General features: G+C 35.0%; 2 protein-coding genes across 6 annotated transcripts in view; both read right to left on the reverse strand.

Annotated features, from left to right (window-relative positions):
* LOC124308743 (GTP-binding protein Di-Ras2) overlaps positions 1–16,913 on the reverse strand; it is a 310,047-nt gene that overhangs the window by 159,825 nt on the left and 133,309 nt on the right. For 4 of the 5 annotated variants that reach the window (XM_046771755.1, XM_046771756.1, XM_046771752.1 and 1 more), the window contains exon 2: positions 1,864–1,925. The exons of the other annotated variant lie outside the window; for it this stretch is intronic. The gene's annotated coding sequence lies outside the window, so the exon portion shown is untranslated. The remainder of the gene's footprint in view (positions 1–1,863; positions 1,926–16,913) is intronic. 5 annotated transcript variants of the gene reach the window in all.
* LOC124309448 (uncharacterized) lies at positions 10,952–12,520 on the reverse strand. Its single transcript, XM_046773112.1, has 3 exons — positions 12,393–12,520; positions 12,006–12,202; positions 10,952–11,937 (listed from the first exon to the last, which is right to left on the reverse strand). Exons 1-3 carry the CDS (start codon positions 12,518–12,520, stop codon positions 10,952–10,954), a joined length of 1,311 nt encoding a protein of 436 aa, XP_046629068.1.

Consider the following 16,913-nt stretch of genomic DNA (forward strand, 5'->3'; position numbering starts at 1 on the left):
TAACCGACGATCATGGTCATTTGGGAGATTTTCTTACCGACAATCGGTCGGGAGAGAACGTTTTATCTGACGAGAGTGGAGGTAACCTTCGAGGGTTTGCGTCTGAGATGCAGGGATAGGTGGATTGGTCGGCTTGGTCGGTAAAGAAGGTGTTCCCACGCAGAACCCGCCTTGTTATACTACTAATATTCGATTGCTGACCCTTACGTGTATGTATAACCCAAATAATGTATCCCAATTTTGTTAGCCCGCAGGGATTGAAACCCGATTACCGTTTCAATTTACTTCAAAATCTTGAGATACCTGAATGCTACCATCACGGGTCATTCACATATTTCAATCAATGCAACGATGGAACTTTTCCCTCTTCTTCTCCCCTTGCCTTCTTTTTCGTCAGCAGCTGAGGGTGAATAATTGAGAGGGAAATAAGCCCGACCCTTCTGATCACCCAGCATGAAGCAACTCGCCACACAACACGAGTGTAGCTCTCCTCCTCGTGTATTTATCCAATGAAAAGAAACTGTTCGCCTTACTTATTAGACTCGATTAAGAACGAGATTCAATTACTTGGTTTAAATTTCTTTTCCCGCGGGATCAGAGAGAGAGAAAAAAAGCGAGACAAACTTTTCCTCTCGCCGCCGCTACCCTTTCCACTCAGTCTTTTTCTCTCTCTATTTTCCTCTCTTTCGACTCTCCGATATACTAGCCTCTATTTGCGCGTGCAGATGGGAAACTTTCACGAAACCGGGAATCTCTCGACCCCAGAAGCTTTGCATCCATCCCCTTCACTGAATTCGAGGGGCTTCCCTTTTAGGTATTTCTCGTCTCCCTTTCTTCGCACAGCCGACGAGAAAAATCAACAATAAAACCCACCGCGCGTAGTTCACTCGGGCATTATTTGCAAAGGCCAGCTTCCGAGTGCGTTATCGAATTCACAAGACCCTTAAGAAAAAATCTTCTGCAAGTATATCCGTTCAAATAACATTGAAATACAATTGTTTCAGTTCCTTTGTGAAATTCTTGTAAATAATCCTGACTGCGGTTTTATACGAATGTAAATATGGTTTGCGTAATGAGTAGAAATTTCAGAAACAATCATAACTTCTTTTAGTACTAGCAAAGTCAAATTTGTCCATACTTATCCTTCAAAATGGTTAAATGAAGGCGACCTAGCAATGTCTACGGAAACAAACGTGTTCTTATTTGTATTGTAGCGATACTAGTTCAAATGTCACATCGTACTACAAAATAATGGCCTGATCTGAAACAATCTATCATGCACACCTTTCTATCGCGATACATTCTACTTTTGGATTAAATATAGAGTGATGGATCGCAAAGTAATTCTAGAGTGCTTTTTTTTTTATCGCAGGAGTCTAACATTGAATCCGAAATTCTCACCATCAAGTCAAATGTATTGAAATAAACTCTTATTGTTAGTAAGAATGGATCCAGTTGATTGAACCTAACGATATTTTTGTACTTGAAACTCACATCAATATTAAAAATTTATCCGAATCATGCGCAGTTTGCAATATATTGATTTCGACTGTACCTCATAAATTATCACAACCAAATAACTGTTCGAGGAATTCGGATTTTTTGCATGTACCAAGTTTCTTTCATTCGAAAAAGTAAAATAAAGTACGTTATATTCGTCAATTTCACGTTAACCAAACATTCTTATAACTGACACCGTGGTCATTTATTGATTTTTCGAACAAAATCATGGGTTCAATTGAATCGATAATTATAAAATTATATTCTCGAGCTAAAAGCGCGCACAAAAAATTAGGAAAATTCGCATCGACATTTATTTGTAGTAACGATTTGAAATGGTGTATGAAATTGTAATGTACTCACTCATGGAAAAATAAGTCTGTCGCTCCTTGGATAACAGCAGCAGCACGGCTGCATTGAGTTTACTGAAAATATAAATGAGAATAGTTACAACATTAAGGCAGCTTCAGAGTCAAACACAATTGTGAGAAAACAAATGACTCAATTGAATTAGGTATGGGTTTGAAAAAACAGAATCACAAATCATGAAGCTGTTTAGAAAACACAAATCTACTTGACTAATTTACTTGTTCATTTCTTCATTCAAATGTGGTAATCTTGATATAAAAATTAATTGTAAGCCTTGGATATGTAATATACGTTTCATACAATATAAAAATATCATCGTAAATTTTACCGCCGGGTCATATTCGTAATGAGTTCCGAACTTTGTACGAGGTTGCGGATGGCGGTTATATTAATATTTTAACAACTCGAGGTTGATTCTAACCTCGGCCATTGAGTATCATAATCAGCAGTACGAAACGAGTGAAATGTACACGATATAAATATGAATGTCAAATTATTGCAATTCTTTCGTTGTTTTGATAATATCAGTCGCCACAAGGAAGACTTTTTTCTTAATTAAAGAAACAAGGTGAATAATAATGGAAGAAATGACAACACAAGAACGAAATGAAAGACAAGAAATAAAAAGTTTTGAGCCTTGGAAAACAATCGGAAGCTTTGAATATCAATCTTCTCATCAAATTGCGTTTTTCTCTGTTTCTTTTTACCTCTTGTGTGTTTGAATTTCTTTTTTTAACTGGTTTTTTTCGTATTTCTTTATTAATCCGTGTAAGTGCAGTTTATATTAAGATGCCTGTCTTACAGTTTTTCGATGCATTTAGCTGACGAGTCTGATTCCGATCGTGCAAACCTTGTGCTTTAATGCTATATAGTAGATCACACCTCAGTAGAATCGCATAACGGTCATATTGGGTGGAGTTCATCCCAAACGTGATATTATATTTCGAAAATGAGATCTGAAAATGGCGCTACGAGGCCCATTTTCACGACTAAGGGACTCTAAGAGAAATTTGAAGAATGTTTGGGGTGAAATTTACTAAAAGTACAAAAAATATCATATGTCATATTTATATTATTTTTTATGTAAAATTACTTTATTTCTGTTAACCTGAGACTGTAAACTTTTTTTTTTGCTAATTAATTCAATACTTGACTCACAAAAAGCACAAAAATCATTGACGTGATATTTTTAACCTTTATACATATTTATGTATTTGTGCTTTTTGTGAGTTTAGTATTGAATTAATTAGCAAAAAAAAAGTTCACAGTCTCAGGTTAACAGAATTGAAGTAATTTGACATAAAAAATAATATAAATATGGCATATGATATTTTTTTGTACTTTTATTGGAAAATATTCGAAATTTTTGATTAGTGTCATTTTTGATCGCTGATATCTTTGAAACGGTTGACCTGAAGAACTTTGATCTTTAGACGTTTTTTGTAGAGCGTAAAATTTCCTACAAAAGTATTTTTCAGATTGTTGTTACGATGAACCGTTCCAAAGTAATAAAAACTCAAAAATGAAAAAAAAAATTTCCCATGTTATTTAAATGGAAAATAAAGAAATGGATAGAGGCAAACCTTGCTATTGATATTAAGAGCTCATATTGGCGCCAAAATTTTTGTTTTTAGATATACTATCAATTTTTGGATACCATAAGGAAAAAAAAAATCGTCTTTTTTTGAAACACACTAATACTATATAAAAACTATAATATACACTATACATACACTATGTATATATACTATATATACTATACATATACTATGTATATCCGTGACATATATAATATGCGTGCATATTATATAGAATGTAACTCGTTCGACTTTTAAAATCACGATATCTCAGAAATGATAATTCTTAAGAAAAAAAGTATGGAGACCATTTTTGTGGATAATTTTATGATCTACAATTTTGGTCTGAGCTATTTTTTTTTTGATAAAATTAACCGTTAACGAGAAAAATCGAAAAAACCGAAAATTTTTACCTTTGACCTTGAATAACTTTTTTAGCACACATGGTGTCGATGGGGACTTTTTTTTCTTTATAATGGTAAACCCAAGGTCTCTACCAAAATTCAGCTCTGTCGGAATTATTGTGTTTCGATCACTATTTTTATGTCTAAATTGACCGGACTAAGTCCACTCGAGCTGAGTACTCGGACGTCTCACAACATAGCTCAAATTTCTGTACATACTCTTGTAAATAAATCACCTACCAGCTCCTACAACTCTGCGTCGTTATTTAGATTCAGCCGCACAATCACCACAATAGCAAGCGAAATAACGCCATTTTATGTTCTAAAAGATGACCAAAGAAAATGGAAATATGTTTAATACATCCTGTGAAATAATTAATTTTTTTTCTCAAAATCGAGAGTTTACATCGCTGGAAGAAATTTGCTTTAAGTTAAAAACAACTGTACATGAAAAATTTTCTGCAAATAGTACAAGAAAAAAACTAAAATTGTAAAATAGTAAAAAAATTACACAAATTCAGAACTCAGAAATGGTTATAAATGAATATTCATGTTAGAATATAAGGTAAACGTGTCATATTGTATGAGAGTGAGAGAACCACAAACACGAATGTATGCCTCTTCAGTAATCTCCATGTAGGTGTGTGTCGTGTGAGAGAACAAAAGAGGGACGCGGCCTAGAGATCAGGTATGTGCCGCGACCCTCACTTCTACTTTTTCTAAAGCTCGTGTAAGGTGCGGAGCGTTGAATAGTACATGTATTACTAATTCTATGTTTAAATTCCTTTTTCTTCATTAAATACTTTACACATAAAATGTTTCCTGCCAATTAATTTCCCAAGCATTTCCGAATTTCTCAACAATTAATTTAAAGCATTTTATTGAAACGGATGCTGAGTAGCGGTGAAGAAATAAAATGAAAATCAATTTCGAGGTGATTTGGTCGAGTTGTCGCATGGCACCTCGTACGATGAACTCATAACGCAACGTTATACTCACATCGGGTTATCTGGTGTATGATCAGATATACTGAGTTAATATTTACGCAACGTTTCAATTTTCTTATGTTTTCTCAGCCTTGATATTGCAAAATATAACAAAGAAAATCTCTTGTTACGCGATGAGCAGTTAACTAAGGCGAAGAAGTGGAGTAGAAAGGAGCGAGGTCAAGAGAAACTTTCTCTCCTCTTTTTCTCATCTTCTCTTCGGTAAATCGATCAACCTGGGAACCGGGAATATAATCACGACTTTGACGGCGTCAGGAAATCACGATTAATGCCATCAGGTTTATTAGCTCCTGCTCCAAGTCAGCATCCTCTGCACACGGGTAATGTTTGTCACTAATTTCAATTTCCCTTCCAAAATTATGTCCACCGCAGCACAACCACAGTACATGTTTATGGCCCATATTCTGAAATTTTTTGCGCAATGTCGACGTAGAATGAAATTCAAATACGAAACGAATTTCCCAAATAGCCCTTGTAATTTGTGACGCATAATATGTTGACAATAATATCGATGGTTGAAGATTCGGGACATTCCCCGCAAAAACCAAATGTTTAATAACATAAGTAATAATATTTATTTGCCTAAGCAATGTGTGGTTCAAATGAAATGGACTTGAATAGTCGACAAAATTGATTAAAACGATGCAATTGTAACTCCATTCTACGAAATATAATTTCAATTCGTGACTAACTATAAGTGATTTCTAGCGATTATTCTAATTCACTTGACTGTTTTTTTTTTTTTTTTCATCATAGTTAATGTTTTTTAAGGGATTACATCCGGTCGCAACTTTCCTAAAATTGATTGTCTTTGGATATATATATATATATCTTTATCGTACAGCTACATCGTTTAAGAATATTTTGGCCTTAAGCTGATGTCAAATTTCCAAAAATTGAGAAAGTTATAAGCACTTATTTAACAACAGCGCAATGGTGTGTTCTTTAATAGAGTCGAGTAGAAAGATCAGCCTGTGAGGAAGCTACGAATGCGACAGAAAGCCATTCAGGAATCGCCGATAAAAGGTAAGAAAAATTTCCATTTCATCTGATATAAAATTAACATCGAAACTGAGGTCAAAACTTTAAACACGTTTACCTTGAAACTACATTTTCCGGTGTAGTGGGCCTCCTAATCTCAAGCTTCTTACTTTCATGTAACTTTTGTGATACCTCATAGTATGTTGAGCGAATTTTTTGATAAGCTGAACCGTTTATTGATGATATCTAAAATACGGAAAGATTTTCGATTGGAAGAAACGACGATTTTGTTCAATCCGATACATCTTTCAATTTTTGAAATTTTTTTAAATCCTGATCAACAAATCATAACTATTGTCATCTATATTAAAACGTACTTCAAGTTTTAGTTTCCAATACGGTGTTTCACCGATACAGCGCCCATCGTTTGGTCCCGCTATAATCGCAAAGGTTCGGTAAAATGATTGTAACTCTTAACTATCTTTTCTTCAATTAAAAATTAACTTCAGATACGTAATAATGGTCTGTAATCACGTGCCAAAGGCCAAATAAATTTAATTTTAACTTTGGCGGTAAAAAAATTTCAAACATGTACGTGATTTTCGACGCTTTAGCCGTATGAAACACCTGAATTTTTTTAATTGGTCCATTTACGAGAGCAAAAACGATGCTGCATTTTTTTTTTTTTTTTAACTTATAACGCAACGAGAAGAAAATTAATAAAATGTGACAGTAATTAACTCGAGGAGGAGAGACTTGAGTTTGAAATGTTTCTCCGCGAGCGCATCAGAAGTGGAACAAATCAATTCATCAAAAAATGAAAGATCACGGATTCGTTAGACGACGAATCGGCATTCTGGTGCTCTGAACCCTCACGAAACATAATAATTGGGAGCATTATCGGCCGACCAATTCAACGATAATGCACTTTACCGAATTAGATACTTGAATTTCGTGTGTCGAGTCGGACGCATGTGGTTTTGGTTCTGCGCACTTGATTGATTGATCTGTGACCCTTCCCACTATTTGAGGAGGTTGCTTAACCGAAAATAAATACTTTTCAACCGTTTTATTACTAGACTAGATAGTCAGGAATGGAGTATTTACCAAATGAACATATTCGTCAGTTACGAAGATCTCTTTAAAAACACAAATTTTAAAATTACTGATACCAAAAACATAAAAGCTTTGATCCCGAGTCGAAGTTTAGACGCTGCCATAAGCCTGTAAGTACTAAACAGAGCCTCATTTAGTACCTTTTGGTCCTCACACCCTATTCAAAACCTTGAAAGAGCTATTGTTTATCTTTTTCATAGTTGGACCCCTTGTGGACCTTAACGTCCTGTTATAACCTATACCTGTACTCTATGTGACTCTCGACTCGTATAAGATTCTGTTTAAATCGAAGATGGTGACGTCTGAAGACTAGGCAAATTGATGTGGACAGCTCCATATGTAGTTGTTGCAATATTATTTTAAATTCAAGTAAGTTCCTTGTTTTTCAAGTTAATAAGAAGAAAAAAAACAGGGTTAAAGACAAACTGCAGAAGTCATTAAAAGTAAGAGAATTAAATTTAGGTGTCATGACACATTGAATAATATTAGCACAATACGTACTACTTCATAAGATTGATATTTGGAATTGGATGTAAATGGATGCAAAATCTTCCGTATAGTTTTTATTATCAATAATTGCGTCTATAATTCATCGCTATTAACTTAGAGATGATTCTCACTTCCACGAAAATAAGAGTAACTCGACCAATCTCAGCCCTTAAATATATCGATTGATACTTGAATTTGCTATCACTACTCACATGTCAATCAATGTAAATATCGAAATCAAATTGAAGTATTGAACTTAATATTCAATGATTGTAATTGTACATTCTATGGTAAAGGACGTGTAGAGGTTTTAAAGATGTCCTACTTTGAACCTAAACGTGTAAGAATCGGAAATATGGGCCAAATTTAGGTAAAGAATGGGTTCTCTTTTCAATAGAAAGTTAGTCCTCCACAGATCCTACTACATCTTACCAAACATAGGACTTCCAGGCGTACACGAGAGTTTAAATATCGAATCGGGATATCAATACCCCAAGTTGAAATTTTGGCCCTACGGTAAACCTGTGGATACTAAGAAAGGTCTTATTATATTATTTTAAGAGTCTGCCATCGTGATGTCTTTTATTTTTCTGACACTACCGCAAGTGCGTACAAACAAGTGAATTTCGCGGAATGAATTCTCAAAGACGAGAGAATACTTTTCAAATGTTTTGTGTAAAAAGCGATAATGAGATCCATTGACAAATTAATTTGAAGTACATTATTCATTATTCTGCTTTCGAATTTAGATAGAATGTTATTGTCAGACTCGCCGTCGAATGTTGGGGATACATATTTCAGCTCCAATATAACGTAAACAAAGTTTGAATCATGAAATATGTTACCTACCTAGTGGAAGGTTACTGTAGTTATAGTTTACAAATCTAATCAGATAATTTAATTTTATGAATATAAATAATTAAATCAACATTTGTGAAGTAGTGTTCCGAAAGTAGACAGAAAAAATTGTGCCGGTTGTGATTCAGCTAGGATTATATGATAGGATTTTTAAAGCGATTACACAACTTAGTTGGCATTCCGAGAGTTTGCTGTACAATGTCACCAATAACAATGTTGGAAGGTATAATGCTATCGTCAGAAAGTTCATCGGAGGAAAGCGTATTAATTCCCGAAGAGCACATTCTTAGAACGCTGAATGGGCTGAGGCTGTTGTACAATTCAACACATCAAAGTCGTACTCAAAGTTGAATGCTGCGATGGAAAAGAATCCGGCTACCGAATTTCAACTACAAGCATTTTTTTCAATCGTCCCAATAGGGTCATTCACGACATTTTTTTTACCGTTTTATATTAAATTTCAGGTACCAAAAACTGTAGAAAAACTCATAATTTTCAAAAATACGTAGCTGATACGTTAATTGAAGCACTTAAATTATGATACGATTTGAAACGGCCCCATTTTCGGCGCCATTATACAAGTTACTCCGTGACGTCATAATTAGGTAAACAATTGCAACTGGACATTGAAAATGTGCGAAAACCGCGAAATTAGACGAAAACGTGCATATAGGTGGTATTTTGTCCCACTTTTAAAAAATACTAGTATATCCGCGCCTTCAAAGATATTTTTACCTGTACCAAAAGGTGACACGAGAATAAAATGGTTTGAGTTAGCTCGGCGAAGCGACGTAACCTCACTTCAAAATGCTTTATATTGTTGCGAAGACCGCTTTGACGTAAGTTCACTTTCTGTTTTTCCTACTTTACTCATTAGCATTTACTTCTTATTCTAGTTTAGGTGATCAATACCTCATGCATATGTAATCTTTGTCGTTAATTATCCAATATAAGTGTATCACCTTTTTATTAGTCGGATAGCTGCATGAACAGTAGCTGTCAATTAATGCTTATGTATATATAGTTACAGGAATGTTTGGAGAACTATAGAAGAGTTGTGGAAGATAAAGCTGCTTCAGTGAGACTGAAAGAGGTGCATTACCGCATAAATTTGATTGTCAACCAGACAGAGAAAGAGCTTTCTCGAAACCTGTGAGACCTGGAGTACTGAAACGACAGAAGAGACAGATTCTTAAAGAAATAGAGGTCGACGCACTTTCACACAAAGAGAATATCGATTCATTACGAACAGTTGAGAGCCAGATTTCTACGGGTCTTGCTGAGTTAAAGTTGCCTGAAAATGAGGAACCGGAAAATATTACGGACAACGAAGCAACAGCATTCACATATGAGTTCGCGCACCCTATTTCTCCTTCCTCGAGTGTGCTAGCTCTAACTTCACCTGCACAGAAAGATTTCAGTGTCCAAGTGCGCTTATTACCAAAATTCCGCAGCAAAGCTTCCAGTTGCGTACCGATCACCCGAGATGCGAGTTGTTCACCCATAACGATACGAACAACTGTACAACTCCCAAAAAAGTAATAAGCGTTATCTACAACGTCTAGTAACGCATATAACCTGGATGACACGTTGGAAAATTGCAGCGAGTACCTGCCTTCTGATGAAACGAGTGAAGAAGTAGTGAAACAAGATGATTCTATTCGAAAACAAGAGATAAAAAAAATGAAACTATTGCTCATTGCTAATAAAGCAAAAATGTGTGTTGGAATTCCAGATAATAGCTTTTTTATCATAAAATTGCTTCACGATGCAACAGGATTAAAAATTGAGCACATTTGTTTAACGCTAACTAAAATGAGACTAGATGACACATTTGCAAGACTTGGTGATGAATTTGGTATTAGCAGTAGCAACGCTAACACAATATTCAGACGGGCCATTCCTTTGCTGGTACACTTTCTACAAACATTGATACTTTGGCCATCAGATGATTCGATAAAGTTGAATTTGCCATTAGCATTTCGTGCCAGATATAGTAATGCCCAATCTATAATTGATTGTTTTGAAATCGAGATCCAAAAGCCTAGCAATGCGATTCACCAGAACGTAACTTGGTCTGAGTATAAAAAATGTAATACGCTGAAATATTTATTATCTTCAACGCCAGATCGAACAATCAATTTTGTATCTAAAGGATTTGGTGGCAGGACGACAGATAATGTCATCGTACAAGAAAGTAAATACCTGAATCAGCTCCCAAAAAATTGCGCAGTTATGGCTGATAGAGGTTTCAAACATATAGAACCACTTTTGAGAAAAAATGGATGCATTGTAGTCCGTTCACCAAGTGTTGCGAGTTCCGTGAAGCCGACTAAAGCTAAGGTTATGGAAAGAGTTATCCGGAGATTCAGAGAATTTGCATTATTGAAAGCTCACGCAGGAATTCATCATGTAACATTAGACATTATGGATGAGATAGTAATCATTGCAGCATGGCTAATAAATTTACAATCACCTATAATTAATCAATAATACTGTATAATGTACCGTTCAGTATATGACAATACATTACATTCATAGACATGTCTGTGATATTTCAATTTTTTTTTACATTCATAGGTACAATTTTATTCATTATTTTGACAATATTGAAAAATATAGTTTTTATATTTGGCTCTAATTGTTTTTTTTAACCTGTCGCAGCGTTGAAAATGAGTGAGTAAATATTCTCCTTCCGAAAACCCATGGCTTTTTCTATGAGATCTAATACCAAATCTTCGTCGTATTCTACGCAAATAAGTTTAATCGATTGACTAGTTTCAAAGTCATGAGTAGCTACACAGAAGAACCCCTTTTTTACTTTTTTCATGAACATCTGGAGTTGAATTTGAGCCATGAATTTATTTGCCACCTGATTATTCTCTGTAATGTATCTGGATTTTGCTTTACAGGTCATTGGGCATTTTATCTCTACCACAAAGTCATTTCCTACACCATCAGGCGATGCACCGATAATAGGGAACCTTGAATCCAACAGCAATCCACAATCCTGTATATTTGTTTTCAATAGCTCTTCAATTAATTTCACAACATCTTTCTTCAATCGTCTTCCTCTCTCCATTGGTTCGGTATCTCTGATTTTTGAGCTTTCTATAACTTGTTCGACAAGCGACCCGTTCTTAGTTCTACAATGGGCTATTTCATATATCCGAGATGCTGTGATTTGCCCATACCGTAACTCGTTCCATAATTTAGATTCGCTTTGATTTTGAGTTTCATTTCTAGCCAGATTGCATCGATCTTCAGTCATCGTATCACTTGCAAATCTCAGAAAACTTTCTACATCCGTATTATCTGAACAGCAAAAAAATTCGAGCATTATATTATGCAACGACAAAACCTTATTGGAATCTGTTTTAATATAATACCTAGAGATTTGCCTGTCGAATTGTCGTTTTTTCATTTCGTCTAGCAGAGTTTTAAAAAATGTTGTATTATCCGGTAACTCCGTCTGAACTTTGGACTGCCGCATATCTTTTGCTTTCAACGATCTAACATTTGATGCAACTTGAGCTAAGCGGGCCTTTTTCCAGAAGCATACAGTTGCTGTTGGTTCAGTTTCTTCGCTACGCCGGTGGACCCACATCAAAACAGCGATGGCATGCTTACAACCACCTTAAAATGGAATATTTCATACTTTATTGTACATTTACGTTTAAATTAGACAATATACAATACATTACCTGCCGATGCTGCGCAATCCTCACAAGTAACGCTTTTAATTGACTCATTTTCTTCATCGACCATAATCGAAACTGCATATGCTTTGCTATTTACTCTATGTTCAGGACATACTCTTCCACGGACAGCACAGCATTGTCCTTCTCTTCTGAGCTCTACGTACCCAACTGCGGCATCACCATAATCCTCTCTTTCAGCTCTAGATGTCAAATGATTTTTATAGGTTATGGTATATCACTGAAATTACTTACAGCACCATCAGCACGACTTTATTTCATGAAGCATGTGAATAGAAAATGTGATGAAATAAATTATAACGCCGTATATTGTCGTTACCGTTAAATATTAACGGTAAGATCCGAAATAAATTTTCTTAAAACTGTACCTACCTTCGAGCCTTGACACCACTAGTTTCAACCAAATCAAAACACTCGCTTTCCGAGAAGAACTCCGTGACCATTAAGACTGTTACTTTCGGAAGATTATCCGACTGTGCTTTGACAAATCCAATATTCATTTTTTTATCAAAATACAAAGTACAGAACACAAAATATGCCGAGTCCATGTAAATTCACACTATGATCTTTTGAATCTACCCAATTATGACGTCACGAAACATCCTGCCCAATGCCAGGGCGTTCTTTCCCGCCGCTAATTTCTTCATATTTAACTTCATTTTTATTAATAATTATAATTCTAAAATCCATTTCTAAGCTGTAATTCTCACTTTAATTGCATAATGTTTAGAAAATAGCAATAATCTGGTGCATTTTTCTATTTTTGGATAACCCTATATGATATGAATTGAAGCATCCCAATAAAACTGAAAAAGTTAAGATTACAGTTTGTTTGCATACATTATATGTTTTAATCAAAAAATGTTATACGCCACGTAATATTACACTACGGCGCGTAACATCTGTGCTTCCTCGAAAGCGTAATGAAGATTAGATCTTAATTTTCTTGTGAGGTACCTTGATCTTGACAAGACTACTGTGCCAGGTATATACTGAACATGGTTGAGATCTACAGCTTATTCGCTTGAAGGCTTGAAGACAGCCTGGAAGTTCGAAAGGCACAAAATGAATCCAGCAAGAGCTCCAAGAAAGCACTGATTGAAAATGTACAAAATTGTACGAAGCTAATACTTCAAGACAACTTTGAGGCAGTCCATATCGTTTACGGTAACAGCTCCAAAATGGTGTGATGTGGGAAGTTAACAACCTTGATGGTCATACTCTGCACGTATGGAAATGCGACGAAAATGACATGGAGTGAGTGTATAGATCTTCGTGATCATTCTGGATGATAGATAGACATAGCTCAATACACCACATAACTTGCATATGATTTGCTGAATCTCATTTTCTCAAATTACAACTCATACGAGAAATATCTTGCATAATATCTCCAATAGAAAAGCAATTTTCGAAATAACCGTTTCTTACTTTACAAGACCTCTGACGCTGAAGATTGATTGATGCGTCGGGTACACGCTTGATTTTGAGAGGGCCATCAGTTTGACAGCACAAGAAGCAACGCATGTAGCATTGTTCAGTATAATTATTAGTGATCTTTAAAAAGGTAATATTTGAATTTAAACCGGCTCAGCACCTCCTAGATCGGTTAAAAAAAAATTAGAAAAAATCAGTGAAAAGTTTCGGCATTCTAGTTCGACTGGAAAGGGTGCCTGTGAGCATAAATTCATTTTGAGTTTCGAATTTGGGTAGAAACCGCTAATAATCATTGACGATGAAAAATCTATGTGAAAAGTGAACTATTATATCAGCTATTTCAACAGTATTTCCTTTGTAGCAGGGAAATGAGGAAAAAATCGTTGTTTTGTACGTTGACATTACTGAAACAAGTCAAACTTTGGCGAAAAAATTCTTTCAATATTGCGGATAAAAGAAGACGAATCATTTTTAATTTAATTACAAATCAATCAGTCATTATTCCCAATTCGCAGTCATTATTCATTGCTTCAGGTTGACGATCGATCCCATCATCCAATATTCGAAAAACTTTTTTAATTTTTTTTTTTTTTTATTGGAGCCGATCTGGAGATCTTTTTCAGGTAAGCTTTTCAAGGACTACTCTAATGATACATGATATTTTTGTTGAACGATTTTTGAAAGCATTTTTGGAAAAATTTTGTAATTAATAGCAAGTGGAATAAAAAAACTGGCAAGTAATTATCCTGTATACTTTGATACTGACATAAATGCGTACTTCTGTTCTATATCAGAATATTAGTGGATCTATTTGCTAATCCTATTCTTTTTAACCCTTTCAGTCATGCATTTTTCATCTGCACCGATTTAGATGAAAATTGGTACGCGGGGGTTTTCGGAATCGCTGATTACGAATCCAGCATTAGATTTTCAAAATTCAAAATGGCGGATCCGATATGGTGGACGTCAAGTTTTATATCTTACATCTTTCTGCTCAATATTTTGGCCTGAATTTAGTCATTTGGGGGATTTTGGAATGGCTGATCACGAATCTGAAGTCATACCTTCATAATTTCTGAATCCAAGATGGCAAATGCCATCTTGTCTTTCTTTGTCTATATTCGTGTCTCCCTCTTAACCCTACCCGGAACTAACGACGAGGATGTGGAGAGCATCTAATTCCACTTTTTTGTTTGTTTTTTTTTTTTTGTTTTTTGTGTTTTTTATTGTTTTTTTCTTTTACTTGTTTTTTTTCGATATCCCTATTATGACGCACGCACGCACATATATATATATATATATATATATATATATATATATATATATATATATATACATCAATGATAATGATAAGGAACCAAAGATATTAATTATCTCAAATTTCATCTCAAATTAACTGAAATATTTATTTCTAATGTATATTTGAAGGAATATTCCTGATCAAGTAAGATTTTACGTGATTGAAATTTTTATTGTCACATTGCCCAATTAATTCGACTATAGCGGATCCACCATTTTGAATTTTCGAAATCTGACCTCATATTCGTGATCAGCGGCTCAAAAAACCCCTAGATACGTATTTTCAGAGGCCTTGGTTCAATACTAGAGCTCTGAGGTAATTTTTCAAAAGGTGGGACCGTAGCGGTCCCACTATGACTGAAAGAGTTAAAGAATATGATAAGGCTACGTTATTACGTCGAATAATCACATATCTCTGTGTAAGCAAATATTACTATGAATGATCAACAAGTTTGTTATTGATTTATTCTTTTGGATTGATCATGATGCTGTTACATGCGTTGATTAGATGTGACGGAGTTTTCTGTTCCGGAATACGGCACAGAAATAAAAGCAGAAAACCATAAGTCGTTACAACTGATTGTGAATCAGTCTTTGATACCGAAGAATTGATGTTCTGCACATGTTTTCGTAAAAAAAAAATTCAGAAATTTGGGACCCCAAAGGCACCATAAATGATTTTGCATATATGTACGCTCCTGACCGAAGAAGTTCCTACGTTGACCACTAGTCAACGCTGCCGTCGACTACAAAGATGGCAGTTACAATGGTTCACTCTTAAATCCTTGGTCCTTTTGAAAACTTGGAGAGACCTACCTGCTCAATATTTATACGTATTATGATATTCGACACCCTTTTATAACCTATTTTGGTGCCACATGTCCTAATCCCCATACGGGAAAGCCTATTTATGGCCTTGAGATCCTCTTGTATTGCAGAGTGTTCACTCAATAAGTTTAATTTCGGAATTCTGATTTACTCCTGAGTAACTTGTGCGTCGGCCGCTAGGGGCGCAAAGGCACATTTTGTTCTCGCGTTTGAAAGTGTACAGCGGATTATTATCAGGTAAGCGCGAGAACTGTCTTAGAGCAACCTATTTGTGATGTCACTGAGAATTAGCTCGATTCTCGTATGTCAAGATGCTTATCATTTAGGGATTTCATTCTAGCTGCAAATGAAATGAATAGATAAAATCCAAAAATTTTCCAGTCAGGCGTATGAATATTTTTATATTTAAAATATCAATCACAAGGAAACAGATTGAAAGATAAGCATTTTACTGTAAATTTCACTTCATATCTTGCTGCATAATTGTAAAGTTACTCAAAATGATGCTGTGATGCAAATTATTATGGGATACCTACTGTCCTCGGATGCTTCATATACATCGATAGTTGCTGGTATGGGATTGGTATTTTTTGCAACATGTTACAGAAACCACAAAATGGTGATGAGCCTGCGCGCGAGCAATGGAAGTACAGCGCTCGCACGCGAATCACCATTTCGCGATTTTGTTACTAATTGCGTAATAGCATATTGCGTAACAAGGATCTAAACTCGGTCTTTTCGGGCCGAGCATAAGTTTGCAGTGAGTCGAAGAAGAATATTGCAAATACGCGAGGTGATACAACCGTTGCCTTCTTGTTGCACACAATTCTTTATATATAACAAGAGTATGTTACACATTAAGCTCGCATTGTATAAAATTGTTTGTAGAGTTTAGTCGGAATTTGTTTAAATTCTGTATCTCATATTTGATACTTATTGCAAATTCATTTAGAGAATGATCTCAATTAAAGAATGATCTTGAACATTCTTTTATAAAAAATTATCAAGTGGCCTTCTTAAAGTTGCGAGTCAAAGTGTTTGCAACATTAAAATCATTGGTTGTTTTTTTTTTTTTTTTTAATTTTTGAACCAACGTTTACCTGGCTCCAAATAGCAGTTTTAGAACAATATTAAAATCTTTTCAAATCGCAAGCAATATTTTCAAAACATATTTGAGAATCTTATATGACAGGGAATTATGTGGATTCCATTAAAATCACATGATATTTTAGAAAAAAAGTCCGTCGAGTCGAAATTTCGACATAAAATCTTACAAAAGAATCATGAGGCTAAGCCCCATCGTGCGAAATCTCTACCAATTCGATTAAA

The sequence above is a fragment of the Neodiprion virginianus genome, chromosome 7 (genome assembly GCF_021901495.1).
Source record: "Neodiprion virginianus isolate iyNeoVirg1 chromosome 7, iyNeoVirg1.1, whole genome shotgun sequence".
In the NCBI taxonomy this organism is placed as follows: domain Eukaryota; kingdom Metazoa; phylum Arthropoda; class Insecta; order Hymenoptera; family Diprionidae; genus Neodiprion; species Neodiprion virginianus.